General features: G+C 38.0%; 3 protein-coding genes and 1 non-coding gene across 4 annotated transcripts in view; 2 read left to right on the top strand and 2 right to left on the bottom strand.

The window, feature by feature from the left end:
- LOC125769240 (serine/threonine-protein kinase N) overlaps positions 1–6625 on the bottom strand; it is a 56677-nt gene extending 50052 nt beyond the window's left edge. Inside the window, exon 1 of the mRNA XM_049437835.1 lies at positions 5400–6625. Coding sequence (XP_049293792.1) covers positions 5400–5420 — 21 coding nt within the window. The 5' untranslated portion in view covers positions 5421–6625. The remainder of the gene's footprint in view (positions 1–5399) is intronic.
- A 455-nt stretch (positions 6626–7080) lies between these two features.
- LOC125769245 (conserved oligomeric Golgi complex subunit 6-like) lies at positions 7081–9271 on the bottom strand. The gene is made up of 3 exons (XM_049437856.1): positions 8973–9271; positions 7439–8893; positions 7081–7354 (listed from the first exon to the last, which is right to left on the bottom strand). The coding sequence occupies exons 1-3, from the start codon at positions 9162–9164 to the stop codon at positions 7124–7126; spliced, it is 1878 nt and encodes a 625-aa protein (XP_049293813.1). The 5' UTR covers positions 9165–9271; the 3' UTR covers positions 7081–7123.
- A 550-nt stretch (positions 9272–9821) lies between these two features.
- On the top strand, positions 9822–9983 carry LOC125772503 (U2 spliceosomal RNA). The gene has a single exon (XR_007419532.1). It is a non-coding gene; the product is annotated as a U2 spliceosomal RNA (small nuclear RNA).
- A 1004-nt stretch (positions 9984–10987) lies between these two features.
- LOC125768199 (potassium channel subfamily T member 2) overlaps positions 10988–19068 on the top strand; it is a 112379-nt gene continuing 104298 nt past the window's right edge. Inside the window, exons 1-2 of the mRNA XM_049435538.1 lie at positions 10988–11292; positions 17485–18461. Of these exons, the coding sequence (XP_049291495.1) occupies positions 18334–18461 (128 nt within the window). The 5' untranslated portion in view covers positions 10988–11292; positions 17485–18333. The remainder of the gene's footprint in view (positions 11293–17484; positions 18462–19068) is intronic.

Raw genomic sequence — 19068 nt, 5'->3', positions numbered from 1 at the left:
AAAATACCCATTAAGTACATTGAACTCTTCATTTGGAGGCTTTCATGTTCTTTACTAAACTACCCTTTGGGTAACTCTTTCCCCTGAAAAAGTAAACGTATCAAGGTTTTGTTGCAATAAAGGTGCTGTGCGTAGTACACCCGCCAAACTGGCTACACCTCGTTTCCCGTAGTAAGATGTTCTCTTTTTAGGGGTGGTTAAAATTTCTTCGAAAGCTCTCGAGGATGGGCTCGTAACAGCCCGTTGTTTTACCATTTTTATGTAGCTTAGCGCTAGCAGTGTCAGGTGATCGTTTACGATTGGTGAAAAATAGAATGTTCCAGTTGTCTTTGGACAGGGGAGCTCGATTGAAGAAAATAATAAAATGTGTCGGTTTACTATGCAACGAATGCTTTTTGTTTTCCATTTTCCCGTTTTTTCGGAATCAAAAATATACTCCAAATTTCGTCCAGCCTGAAACTATTATTTGGTGGTTGGTATCTTGTTTCCGATTTGGAACGAATTTCGGACAAGCTTTATCCTTCGTTTCATTGATCAAAAATACACCCTCACTTCTGTAACCACCTACCACAGGGTGGCCACTCAAATCAGGATTTTGGATTCCCGGTTTTTTCCCGGTTTTCTCCCGATTTTTTCCAAGTTTTTCCCGGTTCTTGGCGGTTCACTACACTTATTTTCTCGGTTGTAAATAAACATTGCGCGGTACATTAATGCCGAAGTTCTTTATCATATAAAACTTAACCCAATTCCATGCAAATGGCTACTTGGGTAGACAAACCGATTTCGATTACTCAATTCTCCTTAGGTCTCCAGAAATTAGGTTCATGTGTGTAAACCACAATCGGATTTATCTGCAACTTTAGAGGCCTGTAACTTGTTACTACGTGATTCAATTTCGATGCATTATTCTAATAAAATTTAAATAAACTGTTCTATTTTCAAGTTAGTACAAGCCGCCGCCGTCCTGTTTTAGTGTTTCAAAGATGACACCTTTTTTTTAAATAAATGGGAATGTAGCAACAACGGACATTTTAAGAAGATTAGTCAAAACTTTTTTAATTCACAATTAAACACAATAATATCCTTAATAACATAATATATCAATATAATATAATAGGTATAACAATATACTTTGATTGTGCTGGTTATCTATGAATTTAATTTAATATGATGCTCCTAAACACCGTAATAATATCCATAAACTGTTAATTAAAAGTCAATTTTTCACGTGATGCTTATTTGTCAAGTTGAGCTAAATGGACAGAGCTATGGGCTAAATTAACCGAGCTGTGGAACAAAATGGGCATTAGTATTCATACAACATAAGTGGACTAGCGACAAAAGGTGCTGATAGGATTTGTGATCTTGGCGTCCTATTAGATGACAAGCTTACTTTTCGAAATCACTATGAAAACTTAATAAGTAAGACCGATAGGACTTTTGATTTAGTTCGTAAAATGACTAGCTAATTAAATCATCTTGTTTGTATAAAAACTCTGTTTGTTAGTCTAGTCCGTCCTATCCTTCAGTTTGGATCTATTGTGGGGTGCCCATGTACCGAACGATGCATCAAAAGAATCGAAAAAATCCAAAGATACATTTCTAGGTATGCCATAAAGTTGCTGACATGGACTAGGATTGGAAATATTAGAAAATCACCGTAAAATCGCTAAAATTATATTTATTGCAAAATTATTAAAAGGAAAAATATACGAGTCTCAAAAAATAAGAATCCATGTACCTTGAAGTACTCTATAAAGTATTAGAGAGAGTTGTACTAGTAGAGACACAGTACTGTGTCTCTACTGTATACAAAAAGTTAATGATACTTATAAAAAAAACTATTGCGGGTGTGATTTAATTATTGCATTCACTATTGACTTATGAAAACGGATGATTTTGTTCTGCTACCAGGTTATAAAATAGTTGCGACCAGCAATAAATCGCAGTTTTATTCAAAAATATGCAGATTTTAACATTAACCAATCCTTAACCAGGATGAGTGAGATTCTTCGTTTTCAAATCAGTTAATGCATAAGTCATATCCATTGTAAGGTGCTTCCGTGCCGTTCGGTATAAAAAATAATAAAAAAAACACTTGAAATTGTATGCTTTGATGAAAAAACAAATAAAAAATAAAAAAAAATATAAAATAAATACGGTACTACAAAAAATAAAATTTTCCCGGTTTTCCGGAGAAATTCCCGGTTATATCCCGGTTTTTCCCGGTTTAAAAAAAATCCCGGTTTTCCCGATTTCCCGGTTGAGTGGCCACCCTGCTACCAGCGCAGGTCATACAATTGTTATTGAATTTTGCACTTTCCCACGTTGAAATGCGTATTTATTTAATTCTAAAAGATGTATTGTCTTCAATTGCGTTGTAATGCAATTTTATATAAAACATGATGTATTCTTTTTAATTTCCAGTCATACTTTTATTCTATAAAACATTTTTATATCTTCATTTCTATAACCAGCTACCTGGACATGTCGTGCATTTTATACGGGTATTTGGCCTTTTGTGCATTGCAACGTATACATACCGTATATCAACGATTCGTATTTCGAAGTGTCAACCTTCTTATCTCTCTTGGAAAAGGGCTTCGTATATTTCTAGGAGTGTTAAATTTTCTTCAATAAGCAATATTCGATATGTCACTTTCCATCGAATCCAATAGATACGCACGGATTACCAAACATATCCAGTTCACCTGCTAGAACGCTCATAGACACAAGTGCGTAGAAATGGGATAGAAATCTTTTGGGATTGAACTTTCAAAGCAGCTCGGTATCTAGGAGTGCTATAGGGTGTACTCCGGGAAGCAAAGGAGTAAAATAAACACTTGGATCACATTACGTGATATAGCGTATAGTGATAAAGGGTAAATTTTCGATGAAACTTCGCATCAAGCTTAGGATACCCACAAGGTTACCTAATAAAAATGTAACATTTCTTTGAAAACGGCACGACCAGAAATAGTCGTCGTGGTGTATGCCGTGATCATCAACCTAATTGATTGTTGTTGTCTTGAATCGAAGGTTAATAAATCAATTGCCCAGTTAGACAGAATGGCGAGTGCGGTTTAGCCCACTAAAAAAAGGCTCCAACCGGAAGCTGACGAATTATATGACCTTCTTTATGTAAAATTTTGCTAAGTTAAACATTTATAATTCGACTTCCAGACATAGTAAAGCATGGTAAGGTTGTTGGAAAAGGGATGCGATGGTCGTCTGCAGTTTGTGGGAACATGCGTATCAAATCCCAGGATTCAGCATGTTACAAACAGCGAAAATTTATTATCGACGGCTTTAGTAGCGGTGGGATAAACTAACGATCCTCTATTTCTTTCTCCTTTGTTAACCGGTAAGGCGTACAAGCAAACAAACAGGGAAATGCTTAAACCAACTACTATAATATAATTAAATAATATAATATTAAATAATGTAATATAATTAAAGGACACTACGAGAAAAGACTAAAGACCCAATAAAACCCAACCGGTTATTGTGAATGAGTTGCATATTTAAATTGATGAATATTGTCTATGCTGGTCTCCTAGGGTTTCATTTCGAAATACCTTAGCCATCATCCTCCAGCGTGGGATGAAACATGCGACGAATGCGACGAAAAGAAAAGTCACATACAGAAGACAAGTCTACTTCCGTTGTTCTGACATTTTGGTTTATTTCTGGTAGCCACTATCCGTTTCGATTGATTATGGCGGCTTTCATAATTTGCTACAGCAACTTGATAATGATTCCCACCATCGGCCACAAGACAATCAATGCTATACATTTTCGACCACGGTGAGAACACACGCTCTCGTACACTCGCGTACCCACACTAATGGAAACTTTTTTCTGCATGATTTTATTGACACGCGAAGTAAATGTACAGTGCAGGGTTGAGATTAACGAAAGAGCTGCCTTCTATCGTATCGAAAAAGGGCATTACGACACTTGTGATAACGATTAGGACACATCGAGGACTGGCAGCTTGTCGGAACCAACGAATGTCGTGTTGAACAGGTGACTAATTCCATCCAAATTCTTATCTACTCGTTTACATTCTGAATCCGTCATCAATTGGCGTATGTGTTTTGGGGTGCGTAAAATGAGGCAACTCCCTTAGGAAGTGTTCACCTGTTCAGTAATTCCTCGTCTACTGCGCCTACATATGTGTCATAAATCCAGCAAAAGAGGTGATACACGTTGAGGGTTCTAATAATTTATCTTTGCTCCTTTGCGGGGAGAATGCGCGTTGGCGTTTGCGAGGGACCGTTTAAGCTGGATTGTCTCGCAATTAAAACAAATTCGTACATGCCAACTTCGGTCAGGATGGTGTTTTGGAAGCACAGCTGTCGCCTCGTAGGTTACTTGTGCGTAGATCGTTTATTTGTGATCTACATCAAGAAGACGATTGATCGGTTTTCACGTTTTCTTACTCGACATGAATGTGTATGTTTGTTGTTTTCTCTGGTATGAATCCATTCACATATATTCGTAGCGAAAGAAAAACGAACGCCAGCTTTCATGTCTCGAAGAGAGGGAATGGTATTAAAACCTGTTTCTGAGATTTTGGATGTTTTATACCGAAGAGCGATTCACGCAACCAAGAGCGATTTCGTGACTGTCTTACCTTTCTTACAAAATCTAAATTGACTAGATCGACTCTTGCGTTGTGAGGTAAGATAAGGTCTAAAATCATGGTCTAAAACCATGACCTAGCGGTCTAGGTTAATCATGAGAAACAGTTGGAAAAACCGACAACTTCTATATACTGCCACACAAAAAATACCCTCTAGTAGTAACAGTGCTCTTTAATTCGTGGTTTGCGATGAAGTTAGTCGAAAATTATGATATTTCAACAAGACAATGTTACGAATGACGTTGCTTCTGAATTTGACCGGAACACGTTAATTGGTTGCTCTATTGCGATTTGGGGTATATCCGTTACATGTAAAAAAGGTACCTGAGGGATTCATTCAACATAAGAGAACACAAAACAAATCATAGGAACAGCATTCGGTCGTTGATTTTAAGCTTTTCCTAGTTTGAATCATGTACTGGGTGCTTAAACCAACTCTTACCACAAAAGAAAAAATAGATCCCCAACGTGCTACGAAGCTGATATTTCAACCAAATCCAGAATGTCTCATAACAACCCGTGGAGATTTTGTTTTGTTTCGAAACTCAAGTTGAAGAAAACAACCGCTTCTCCAAGAAGGCATAGTGTTTTTGGGCTAACTATTTTAGCGTTAGCGTTCCAGCGTTAGTCTCATGTTCTGTTTGTGAATCATGCTAAATCCTAATTTATCCGTAAGTGATTTATTCCACGATAGCAACAAGTAGTGCGGCACGCTGTTAGTGGAGAGCAGCGAAAATATGTCGGATCGTACCTGATAATATGAATCCGCCATTTTGAGATGAGTGTTGTTTCCGAGGCGATGCGGATACCCTTTCTCGTTCGCTCCTTAATCGATCGGTTTAGTTCTCTCTCGCTTTATGAGAGAATTCCTCCACACTTCACGCACAAAAACACAGCTGAACCGAACCGTTTTGCGAATATGATCCGGATAAGTGGGTAGATATAAGATTTTTTATCTATTACTCAGTTAACATGACACGCAACTACTTTCAGCACACATGTAAGAATGCAATATTGTGCAAAAAAATGTCGATTAGAATGCACTTCTTTTTTTCGAAGGAACGATCAAATGCGATCGCGATTGTACGCACTATTCTTTCTCGCACTCACAGTTTCGCTCTGTTTCATCTTTTTGTTTCCCACTGCACAACGGTGGCAAAGTGTAAACGTCACACTGAGCTTCTTGGGGGAAGATCGAGGCCAAGTCTAGCTTAACCTAGCCGATCTTTCCATACGATCACCGACAGTCAATTTACCGAATCAGCCCTTACCAGGGGGCCACCAGGGTAGGGGAGTTCAATTTCCGGATGTAGATAGGAAAATCAACACTATCAATTTTCAGTCTTCACTTCCTGCACATTCGGTGCACACCATAAGTTCACAACACACCAACAAACCTCTACAAGTTGCCGTACACACCTTCATTTGCACACACACACCTATAAACTCCAATGCGTTTTAATGCACATCGAGGCGGTTTGGATGCAGATTGCGTTGCTTACGTCGAGTGAAAGAATGCCTGTTACCTTTTCTATGCACTAACCGCTGCTAAACACGACGATGCACCAATTACAATACACGATGCACAACGCAATTTCCTTCTGAAACAGTAGCAATTTATTTATCGATACACTCTTTTTATGCTGCAAGGTAATCTCGAAAGGGTTGGACGGCTGACGAACTGGACGTTTGTTGCGTTCGAATAAGCGATGGCCCTTACTGCGTTATGATCTGAATGTTGGCGCATGTAAGTGAGTGTGTATGCGGTGACACACACGGTTCCACTCGAGAACACACGACTGCGGCGAACAAAAAACTCGAACTGCGAATGAACGACAGTACGCTACGGGCAGATTCGTCTTCCCACGATTGTCGCTACACCTTATCCATTTGCAACACTATTTACGGAAGAAGGGAAGACATTAGGGAAACACACGCAAGCACACAACATAAACGGGAAACGGAAAATGCAGCGCGTTCTGGAAGGAAAATAAATAAAAGCTCGAAGTTTTCGAAATTCTCTAGCGTCGTCGTTTGACAGCTCACAGACAGTTGGTTATTCTATAGAAGGTTGACGTACATCAGGTTAGCTCATAACGAAACTTCACTCTGTAACCTTGGATAGGCTGTGAAAAGGTCGGACTCATTCGTTGTTGTGACGAATAAAATAAAACAATACTTTTAATGTTTTTCTAGCAAATTCGAATCTCATTACTAAACTATTGATGCTTACGTTTTAGCTTGAAATACAATCTGTGCTGTGTCTTGAGCTAATCTATTTCTATTCACCTTGATAGATTAGTCTCTACAATATTTAAAACTAAACATACTTAAATTTAGTTAAGATTCTTTCGTTAAGATCAAACAGTACTTACCAACAATTGAATTATCCAATTTCTTTCTCATCCAAAATCGTGCAACATTACTCAACATTTTAAACAATTAATCATACGTCTTATTACATTTAAGCCAAGCCTACCCACACAGCTCCTCCGCTACTTGCTCCGGGGTTTTAGGCAGAATTGTTTCCGGATTGTTATATCCGTTCTTGGGGTCATTTATGCGTTCATAAATTTGACGATAAATAGCAATAATCACGTTGAAAGATCGTTTTTGCACCGTTGCCCGATGTCCACTGCTAATGAGAAGATTTACCTGCGGAACTAGCAATATTTCGGGAGTTTGCAAAAATTGCTCCAGTTTAGCCTGAAAGAAAAATGTAACATATGCACAGGTGAAAGAAACTGAGTGGTTTAAATGTATTGTTTGAACAGCTTTGCTTACGCTTACCACAAACGTCTGCAGATGCCTATGATCGATCTGTACCGCATTTCTTTGGAGCACAGTATAAATAGGGCCTAAATTTAAATTTGCAACAAGGGATGAGGCTTGCTCTGACGTCAGTGTATCGATTTGTGCATCCGACTGGGCACGCAGCCGCTCCAATCTCTCTTCCATGTACTCGTAAATCGAAATAACACTTTCTATTTGATACAACGAATTCAACAGGTACACTGCCATGTCCGACGTGGGTAAATGTGAGGCGGATTCTTGTACCGATTGTAGTAATGGGTCAATGACACTGCCCACAATTTTCACAATGTCAGTCTGACTGCCGGGAACCATGCTAGCAACGGAAAGTATCTCCTTCAATAGGTTCAGCAGACGACCGACACTTCGTGACGGAACCAGATCCGTTTGCGGAGGCTCTAATCCGATTCGATTCTCATTCGGACCTTGGAGTAACTGTTTCACCTGGAATGTAAGACTGTTCAGGTACGTCGCTTCGGAGAACAGCTGCATATCAGTCATACAGTTCTCCAGCTGCCCTCCTTTAACAACTCCATTTATCATATTCTGATAAAACTTGATTAAGTTGAAAATTGAATATAGAACGATGGTATCCTTCTCTGCGTTTATAATCGTTTCTACACGCACACGAAGTGGATGACATACACCATCCGATAAGTTTATCATCGCCGATTGAACCTGCTCGAAAATGTCTTCCTTGTCACAGTTCCTTACCAGCATTTGAAGATTTTCTTTTTCCGGAGGCAATATTTGGTGAATGTACGCAAACATGTCACCAATGTAACGTTTCGGGTCATGGGCAAGCATCTCTATGGGTTTCGGGTTTCCTCCTGAACCACCAATTGTAAGTGCGTCAATGAAACTTCGCACAACCACGGAACGACGCACCGTGGAATATTCGTCTATAACATACTTGAACAGCACCGGTCTCTCCTGCAGTCTTGCCATTGCTTCTATGATTAGTACACCCATTTCTTTGGATTCCACGTTCCTGCAATGACATTGTGTCCAACGGTATAGTCGTTCCAGTGCCGCTTCCTGGTGCAATGTCATCTCTTCCATTATGTCCAGTGCCACTGTTTGGTATCCGCATTGCATAAGCGTTCGACAGTCGGCGTGAATTCGCTGTACACGATCAAGCACCTGGAAGAACTCCGTCGTAATTGGTGCGTCTCGTTTCGTGCCGTATAACATCTGATGTTCGGTTACTGCCAGTTGGAACCGCGATAAAAATCCACTGGCGATCTTTTGTTGAATCTGCAGTTTTGAATTTTCTTCCTGTAATGTGTTCGCCTGCAGAATGAGGTCCTTTGTTTGTACTTCAGTGTTGTGTAGTTGCGATTTCATGTTTTCAACCGATCGATTCATGGAGTTGATGTCACCGCAAATACCATCTAACATTTCTTTTACTTCCTTAAATGCACTCAGAAAATTCTGGACGCCACCATAGATAGAAGAGTAATTCATTACCGTGACTATTTATGAGTTGAAATGAAAAGTTATTTAAAGTTACCTGATTTATTTCTAAGCTCCTTTTTTCAATTTGACTTCGTAAGTTACGCCTGGATTGAAGAGTGTTTTCTTTGAAGAATGTCGACAAATCCGAAAGTGCATCCAAGGTTTCTCGGTCAGTTTCGATACGAGATTCCATCACTTTGCTCAATCGTTGTAGGATGTAATCTTCTTTAGTGTTCGTTGATTCCATTTTGACGAATCCGGTGAAAATAGCAAATTTCTGTTGTAGATAAAAACAGTAATATTGCTTTCGTGTCGTTGCGGAGTGCGGTTTGTTTTGACGCGTCGTACTGTTGTCCTATTGACCTGTCAAATCGTTACTGCCCAGTTAGCAAAATGGTTAGGAAACTCAAACAAGGTGTTCTGCAGTAATCTAACTCGAGAATGGAAATAGCATAATTTTAGGCGAAATGTTAATCAGTGGTCAATTTAAGTAATCGTATAATTACTACGTATACGTAGCAACATCGCCGATTTCACACGACAGAAAGGGTGAACAATCCCATACGAACACCGTTCCCCCTAGCAAGGACTGATTATTCGTCTACGTGTTAAAAATAAATCTATTATGCCAGACATGCCAGCAATGACCTTAGAGTTCATTACCAAACAAAAAATCGTGTCAATTTATGGTAAATTTTTGATCGATTGTTTCAATTATTAGTTTACTTTGTTTAAACTACACCCATTTATTGAATAACGTCAACAATAATATTAAAAATGATTTATTCATATATTTGTAACATAACAATATATTTTTTTTTTCCTCGGTTAGAACGGCCTGGCCGTATCAAGACTTATTTTACCACGTAGCAGGATAGTCAGTCCATGCTTCTGCTTCCATGCAGTCGCTTCTCGGCCTAAAGGCTAAGATCAAAGTGTAGTATCTGTTCTTATCAGCTTAACATCTGATAGATCTCCCATCGGGAGACAACAAATGTTAAATATAAAACATAACAATATTTACCGCTTTCTTTTTAGCTCTAATTAAAAAAACAAGCTAGGTAGAATCATGCAAACAGAGATATTTTAAGCATAGAATGTTTATATTTGCGCTGCATGTCATGACATCGTCAAACACGATTCCACAGTCACACCATGGTTGTGCAACATATGGTCGAATTTCCTCAAATAACCCGCTTTAAAAAACATAATCATTTTTCTTAAGACTTTGTTTAACATTCGACTTATTTGTTTTATTTATGCTAACTTTCATATGATGCAAGTCACTGTTTTATCTAACTTTAGGCTATAAGTTATACGCCAGCATGCTTCATTGAGTTGTTTGTTGGAGATTTTGGTCACAACATTTTATGATATTTTATTTTTTAACATCTTAATCTCTCTCTGACTTTCTCTTTTTTTATCTAAAATCACTCTTCAAAAATCTGTTGATCTCCTAGTCTTAAATCTTAAATGAAGTTTTTCAAAGGTTGCATAAATACATACAAACTTTCCTACCGATAAAAGCATTGAACCATAAGTGCATATTTAAAAACACTTTATTAGAACTTTGTTATAGTAGAACGAAACAGATCTATCGTTTTTCGCAACGATTTCTCTTGGGGAAATCATGCAGAGCTTTTGGAGAGAGAAACATTCCTAAAAAGTTCATTAAGGAGAAAATGAAAGCTTGTGTCGGGAATCGGGTTTTCCCCATATACGATAGACTCTCGCAATCGTACGTGCTCTTCAATTTATTGCTCCAAAGGATTCGGAGTATTCTTAAACTATAGCTAAAATTAATTTACAGCTGAAAAATAAATGTAACTGGCCTTTGAAATACAGAATAATTTTACATAGGTGATATCTTAACAACCCTTAGTTTTAAATAAAATTTATTCTTGAATAAGTAGATAGACTAATAAATATGCATACAAAATGAAGATAGACAGATGACAGACTTAAAATGTTCGGAACCATCATCACAGCCCGTTTCATACCAGTTTATCACGCACTGTAAAGCTTGGAGTTGCATTAAAGAAAGCTTTCATGAGAAAGAGTATCGAATTTTGCTAGCTCATCGCTTCTAACGGGATTCGGCTCAACGTCACGAAATGCTCTTCGAACATCTGGTTGGCAAAATCTTATTCCTACGTAATCTCATCGTGAGTATGTTATTTAACTCGGATCAGATCGGGCGGGTTTCAGCTTGTATTTTGAGCTCGTGTGATACAGTGCGTGCGTTTGCGTGAAATGCAGAAGTAGAAGTTCATTATTTACAACATTTTGTACGATCGTGGTGTTTTGGTTTTTATTTTGGAATAAATTGATAGTTTCAATAATTCGTTATGGCCTGTAGTGTTTTGACGAGACAGGTTAATATAGCGTTAATACTTATTATGAGCTAAAATTTTCCATAAAGATCTGCTAGTGATGTGCAAGTGAACTAAATATAAAAACCGCACATAAAAACCGTATCTTAAAATGTGTTATTCGTATGTTTAACCGATTATTGTCATACCAATGAAAGCCTATCATAGGGCTATACTCGTTCTAACTACTACTGGCATCATTTTTCTAATGATAATTGCAAGTTTCCTCTTGCACAGACTGGTCACGAGCACTTGACCGGCCATAGTAACAAGTCAACATTCATACGTGCACCACTTTTCGGCATACTCTGCATCTGGAGGGTCAGGTGTTCTTCGTGACCAATACCACCAATGGAATATTGAAATACAGAGACGTTGGGACGGAAGTGAAGTGTTCCAGGCCACCTTTCCGATTTGACCTATTCGTCTTGCGTTGCGAGGACGATAACGGGATTATCAAGTGTGGTAGATACGACCTCACACACACTACAATCGTACAGTGACGTTAAAGGATATTGTTACGACACAAGTGTGCCGGCCGCGACTCTAAGCAAAATGTGTTGTTTTTGTTTACCGCAAAAACCTCGCTTTATACCTACTATGTTCTCTCATATTTTGATCTGATCGCCGAAAACGATGCTAATTATTAGTAATACCTGTTGTGACTAACTTTTATCCCAATAATTAAACCTTATTCGCTGTCATAGAAACGTAACCTGTTAAGATAGCGGGTTGAAATGTTCAATTCCCTTGCAAACTTGATAATTCACAACTTTGCTAAGATAAAAAACAGTATGAATGTGGCGCTTATATGAACCAAGAGTCAAGTGCACTATAAAAATAAACGAACGTGACAGGTAGTATACACGTACACATAAATTAAGGGAAGGAAACCAAAGAAACATGTATGCAAAGTTTACAGGATCGATCAAACGGTAAACGAGTTTGATTTGTTCGTATAAAAAAAACAGATGGTCATTTTAATGAACGTGTTCGGAACCATTGCGTAAAAAAAGGAATAGTTAATGATATGCTGAACAAAGTGCATGTTAACGTTCTCTTTTAGTTGCGATCCAGGGCATCGGATGAGCGTCTCTGTTGTCGATGTTGGTATTGATTACGCTTCAAAGAAAACAAACTAATAAAACGAGATATACTTTTTGTTGAGCCATTTGGCCTTAGCTGCCGGTATCTAAATCACTTGGTGAAAACCTAGGAAGCTGGATTCAGCTACTTATTAAATATACATTCTTACGTGGGAAGTGAGAAAAGAAATAACATAAAACTGTACGATTCCAACTTTCTTCTTTTGATAACGCAGTGCAATCCCGTCCTATTCTGGCGAGAAACCTAAACAATTTTTCTTTGGTGACTCTGCCTGGGTCTGTGTGTTTCACGCCGATTTTTTTTACGATTTGCGGGGGTTTTTGCGGCAGCAGACGTCTGGTGATTCGAAGAGAAATGTCTAATTCTAACGGGAATATTAGTTCTATGTTTAGGTTACAAAGTTTACGATCTAGTCTAGTTAGCACTATCCGTACCACAAATCTGACGTTCGTATTGCTGTTTTCGGTTCACGTTATTTTATAGTTGGTGTTGGTAATGGTGGGGTTGTTTTTGTATACATTTACCTATCGTTTGGTTTGCTATTTTAATCAAATGATAGGAATAGACAATTGGTATGAAAACAGCGGATATTTGTAAACCTTGGCGATTAGTCCTTGTTCATTGCTTCTGTTTACGTGATTACAGAGAAAGATTACTTTAAAAGATGGCTCTACTACGGCGTACTTATAAATATTAAACTTATTTATTATGGGTTTTCACCCATAAATATATCCCCCCCATGGGTTTTCAAAGATAAGCTGCAATAGCTACTTTTATCAATCTTATTTCCCCACCAACAAAAATGGTTTAAGGAACAATTTGCTACCAAAAAGTTGTCATTGTTAGACGTAGAATTCCTGTAAAGAATTAATACCTTACATATTACATAGCTCAAATATATCTCCATCTTTTTACCTATTCTAGTGGAAATGATCCGATAACCTTAATGCAAGCGAAAAATAATAACCAAAATCGACAATCATAATAACAATTGTACACTTTCCATTGACATCCCTTTGACTCCTTTAGTGAAACTGTTTTGTTTTCTTAGTGCTATCTAAAATCGTTAGAGGCCATTTTCATTTAGTTTTCACGTGCAAATAGTTGTTTTTTCTTCTTTGATCATTAGGTGTCGTTAGCATTATCACCAAGAACCCTTTTTTCGTTTCTCAAAAGTGTGAATAATCCACGAAAGTAAATAGCGATGTGCGATAGTTTATTCGGGAAATGAAATTACTCATAAACAAGCATTACAAATTGTTAAGTCTCGCAGTAAGTTATATAATGATTGGTTTTTGCGCTTATCCGCAGGAACTATGAGGTTTTGTTTGTGAAAATGATGTGTGGATGTGAAATGATTGAAATGAGTGGAACTTTATACTCCCAGGTATTTCATGTTCAACGCTATTTCTTCTAGGTCAAACTTTGTGTATGCCGACCGAGAGTCCTGGTCCTATCATATTTCAAATATGTCATAAGCCCTTCGCCTTTAATGTTATCCAAAACTGAACACTGTACCTGAATGATGATTCCTATGTTATCGTTCATTATCGCCAATCATTATCGTTTTTCATCACCATCGCCGTCTGGAACACTTTCATCGTATTTAAGTAACGGAACCTCCGTCTCAAAGAAGAAAAAAAACCTCATCCGGTGAGAAAAAGTGGAACCTCTCTCTGAATATGAGAGGCATAATTAATCGCCGACTATGTTCTCGGGGACTGAACAATCATTTGGGCAAAACCTACTCACGGAAATGATATTTCGCAAGTGGACAAAACAGAAGAAAAATATTTTCATAGAACATCATATCAATTTTTCTTCCTTTGTTTGTGTGTGTGTTTCCTGTTTCGTTTTTGGAGCTTTAGTTTGCCAACATAATGAGGGAGTTCTCAATCCGCTGAAACCCCTCGGGAACCACAGCGGAATCCTTGCGACCACTTTCCCATGTCAGCAAAGTTCAAATCAACAGACATGAAAACTAATGCTTCATTGAACGTGCTCCAGTCGATTACAACGACTACGACACCTTCGATCGCTTTGACGAATTTTCTTTGTGGGACAAACTATTTTTGGAACGCTGCAGCCGGCACCAACATCCCTCTAATGATTTATATCGTCCGTCACCGGTAGGAAAGAATGTTTCCATGTGCCATACGGCAAAAAGGACGAACATGCTTTGCTTAAAAACATAAAAATTTAACGATATTACTATTGCTATTGGCGTCCCAGTGCTATATCTAATGAACAACACCGGTTCTACACGACAGGACCGGGTATCAAATCGCATCCGGACCATCTCCCCGTAGCCAGAACTATCTATCCGGCTACGACGTAAACATCCGTCTAGTAAGCTTGAAATAACCAGCATGACTTTAGTGGTCGTTAAGCCAAGAAGAAAGAGGCTATTGCTATTACTCTCATTTGGACATTTGGCGAAGTTCGCTATAATTCTAAGCAGGGATGAACCACAGGATGGCTTAATTATGAGAACTGAAGGGGAATCTACTTCGGAGCATTCAAAGTGTTTTATGTCCATTCCGAAAACAAACGTTAGGTGTAGATTTTTACTAGTATCTTAAAGTAATAATTCTGATTTAAATTTTAAGATACGCCAGCTTGGCTCTGGTATGTTTGTGATGAAACACATCACAGCGGAGCAGTAGTAATGCTTACTCCTTCTGGAAAGTATTAACTACCGACATCGAGCGGAGCGCTGTTTGAGAAGAAAGTTAAAAACTTTCGTATTTTTAACCCTGCGTTAAAAGAAAATGTTTCAGTTGAGCAGTAGACCATTCGCCAAAGAATCTTTTGCCCCGATAAGGGTCAAATTTTGTGTGACATAATTTTTCGTAGTAAGGGCACCGAAGGAAGGGCAAAAGGTCAAACCTTGACCCTTTGAACTTAGGTTTTTGTTGTATACATGTTAAAATTTTCTGATGAGATAAAAACAAACTGTGTAAATTGAAAATAATTTAACCTAAAATCCAGACACAAAACATCTTTAACTTGATGCAAAGTGCTTACACTGTTCAGATGTTTGTCTATACTTTTTGCTGGTAAAGTAAAAGAAGTAAATGACATTAATTGTATTTCTTAATTGTAATGACATTAAGATTTTCAGCGGCTAGCCCACTGGTACCCGGCATTCGATCACGGAAAACATACAGAGTTCACCTACATAATTACATACATACATATGTATGTATATGTATCTCGATGTAGTGAAATTATCATATATATCCTTCGCGAAGGAAAACAAACACAACAAAGCAGAAGGTGGCAATATTTGAATGTCATTTGCAATTAAATGCCGGTGCGTTTATGCAAATAATCATTGCGTCCTGTAAGCCGACACGACTAAGGAAGACAAGAATCGTATGTACAAGTTGTTCAAAGAATAGATTCACGTATATTAAGGTAGGAAAACCTTGGCTGGAATTCACTGCGACAGCTAGCAGAATCACTCAGCCTAATCGGAAGAACCGAATATGCAAAGAAGTTGTAGGTATTGGTTCTACTGCGGGTGAATAATTAAAAATACCAGCGTTGCTATGTGTATGTTGCGTATCGACACAAAGGGAAATTGTGTTATATAATACTCTCGCAACGTTGTGTGTTATTGATTCGGCGGATACTTCACTGTATCCAACAAACCGCAACACGGAAACTTTAACACGTCCTGGTATTAAACGATATCATCCTGAATCAGTCGTAGGGACGGTTGTAAAAAAAAAAGTATGGTGCTGCTAAAAGAAGGCACACCCCTAAGATTTTCACCTCCAGTAATTAAATATTTGCTGATGAGAAAGTCCTCACGTTCCATTGCTCCGAAAAAAGCTGCGGGTACAATTAGTATGAAGGCATGTATTGAGGGAGTATTTTCTTCAAACTTATTGGTATCTGACGTGACTTCCGAGACAGTTGCCTAGAGTTACTATATAGAACTTTTATACAAAGTTTATACGTTTATACAGTTCTCAGTTCTGTCAACTTGATCGATCAACATTGATATATATCGTCGAGGTAGTAGCCTTTGTTTTGGGAATTGGCACTGCGCTCGGATTGAAGACTTTCTACAAGAATGTATTTACTAACGAATGATACCACTCAGACGGCAGAGCCGATGCTTTAGATGTCGAAATTTGAAAATTCATTACCATAATATCGGCTCAGGCAAAATTATTCCATCACTTAATCCTGTTCGCTTATGTAGAATTCGTCGTAATCCTGTATAGGGAAATAACATACATATTAAAATAATTGATCGCTGAAGAGAATGCATTTCTGAATGTTGTTCATTACAGTGTATACTACTACGTGTCTTATGTCATGCAAAAATTGTGGTATTGTCTGTACGCTAGCTTTTGATCCTTTCTTGCAGTAAAAGTTCAACATTTTCTCTCTATTCGTTATTTCATATTCGCATACATAAACATATAGATCAAAACCCATATAACATATAATTAATAATTTATGGATCGAATAAACCCACTTACCTAGTAAAGGGTTTAATTTTATCACCCTCGAAAAATATTCATTCGACAGCAGGTTGTGATAAAATCAAATTAGCCACTAACAAAACAAATTGTTTTGCTCTCCATTTCTCTTTAGCTAGTAATTAAATGGAGTTATTTTTCTGATAAGTGTATTCCTTACAGATTGCCACCCGTAACGTTTTGTTTTAGAGGAGGATTTTGATACTTCTCTTGAATCACAAGATTGAATAGTGCGTTTGTAAATGGCCACTGGGACTAGTAGCCGCCCAAGCGGCGATTAAGCGATACGCCGCTTTGATTAATTTCATAATCGAATTACATAAATCGTTCTATTTTTATGTGTGTTTACCGCTTCGAAAAGGCCAGAATTTTTAGAACAAATCATCTGAATCGTAGGGAAGCTTGTACAAGACGACATAATGAACAAGCTTGGTGGTCAATTCTTGTTGTGAATATTGCTTGGGCTACTTAAGACTCGAGGCAATGACATAATGTTATACGAGTTTAGTTGCCAATTGTATTTCGATAATATATTCATTCCAACTGTACTGACATGTCCTATGCTATACTTATTAACTTTTAAAATCAGAAAAGAAAGCCTATTGGTGGTGAGAAATCTTAACCATATCATAATTAAGAATAAGAAATACAATGAAATAAAAGTGTAAATGTACGATTCGTTGAAAAAAAAACAGTGACAAAACCATTACATCTAATAGCAATAAAATTTCAAGCAATAAAAGTCAAACGTCATCTTAATAGTGAATATGTGGAGTGTTTCTGGGATGGATTTGCTTATATTCTAGTGTGTCTGTGAGTGTGCATGTATGTTCAACAAGAATGCCCCTAGCGATCAGTGAGTGTTACCATATTGATTGTCTATCACTAAAAACGTTACTTTCATCGTGTTGTGAGCCTGTGTGATATGTGTGAGTCGAAGCCATCCGGTTAAAGTGTCAAAAATAAGTGACAAAAAAGAAATGAAACCAAACCAAAAAATGTTTATGAGCAATGTGCGGTTTGTTGGAATGGTTATGAAGAAAATGCTTCTGTAAGTGTGTTCTTTAAATTTGAATCAGTTTCCGTTGTGTAAGTGTTGTGCAAAAAAAAAAAATGGCAGGCGAATGCCTAATAGTGTGGTGGGTTGTAACATTGAATTCAATAAAGTTAACCTTTGCGTAGATTATTTATCTTTAATCAGCCCTACCAGCACTGGTAAAAGAAAGTTGATTGAATCCTAGGGGCAAAACAATTTTGTGGTCGTGTAAGGTTGGAGGTTAAGGCCCTTTGGTGGGAGACGACATCTTCTTCGTATTATCAGCACGGTATCAAAATAGCCGACAAAGTGTGGCAACGGATTCGATCCCCCCGGCCACGACGGGCCGCGGGGGGATATGTGATCCCGCGAGCAGATGCGCCCCGCGCAAGCACCAGCGTAATGGAGGACACCATCATCGAGGTAGTGGACCGGGATAGCTTGCAGCAGTCGCGTATGGCTCTACCACCGCGTTATCGTTTCCGGGATCTGCTGCTTGGTGATTTCGCTTTCAATGACGACGGTGAAAGGTAAGTTCGAACATTGATCGCATTTTCCCTTCTACAGAACTTCCTTCAGCTTCTGTTCCAGCGAGTTGATGAAAATGTCGAATTCAGTGGTAGTTTTTTTTGCGCAGTGGTTAGATTCATTCTCAAATCAACCAATGAATTGACTAGGACGTTGAGTGATGCAACTCAACTGGGACGACTAAACTCATTCCTATCCTGAATGTAGTCTGACTAAGAGATGTGTCGAATTGGTGGAACAATTACTCGTAGGGTAGAGTTTTTTTTTTAAATAACTGAAGATAACTGAATCATTTTCTCTGCGCATATATGCTGCAAGGGACGCACACGCAATATATTAGAACTACGCAAAATTATAGTTTTCAAAACAATTTTACATTCAATATAATTTTTTGAAGAATATGATTCTCCACGTGAGTAAAAAATAAAAAGGTATGTAAAAGAAAAGTAAGAATATAAAAAAATGAATAAATACGAATTTGTTTAAACGGACATGATGGGCAAATGGGCAATGGAAGCAACGGATTGATTATGGAAGCAACGGATTGATTGATGGAAGGATTGATTATTTTACGCCATAGTGTTAAGTCCTGAGTTAAGACGAAATGTG

The sequence above is a fragment of the Anopheles funestus genome, chromosome 3RL (assembly GCF_943734845.2).
Source record: "Anopheles funestus chromosome 3RL, idAnoFuneDA-416_04, whole genome shotgun sequence".
Taxonomy (NCBI): domain Eukaryota; kingdom Metazoa; phylum Arthropoda; class Insecta; order Diptera; family Culicidae; genus Anopheles; species Anopheles funestus.
This window is presented reverse-complemented; position numbering and strand designations above follow the sequence as displayed.

Coding starts and splice junctions, on each gene's coding strand:
- LOC125769245 (XM_049437856.1), bottom strand. CDS start 9,164: ATGGAATCAACGAACACTAAAGAAGATTACATCCTACAACGATTGAGC. Junction 8,894..8,972: donor GGAGCTTAGAAATAAATCAG/GTAACTTTAAAT, acceptor GGTGGCGTCCAG/AATTTTCTGAGTGCATTTAA. Junction 7,355..7,438: donor GGCATCTGCAGACGTTTGTG/GTAAGCGTAAGC, acceptor TTTTTCTTTCAG/GCTAAACTGGAGCAATTTTT.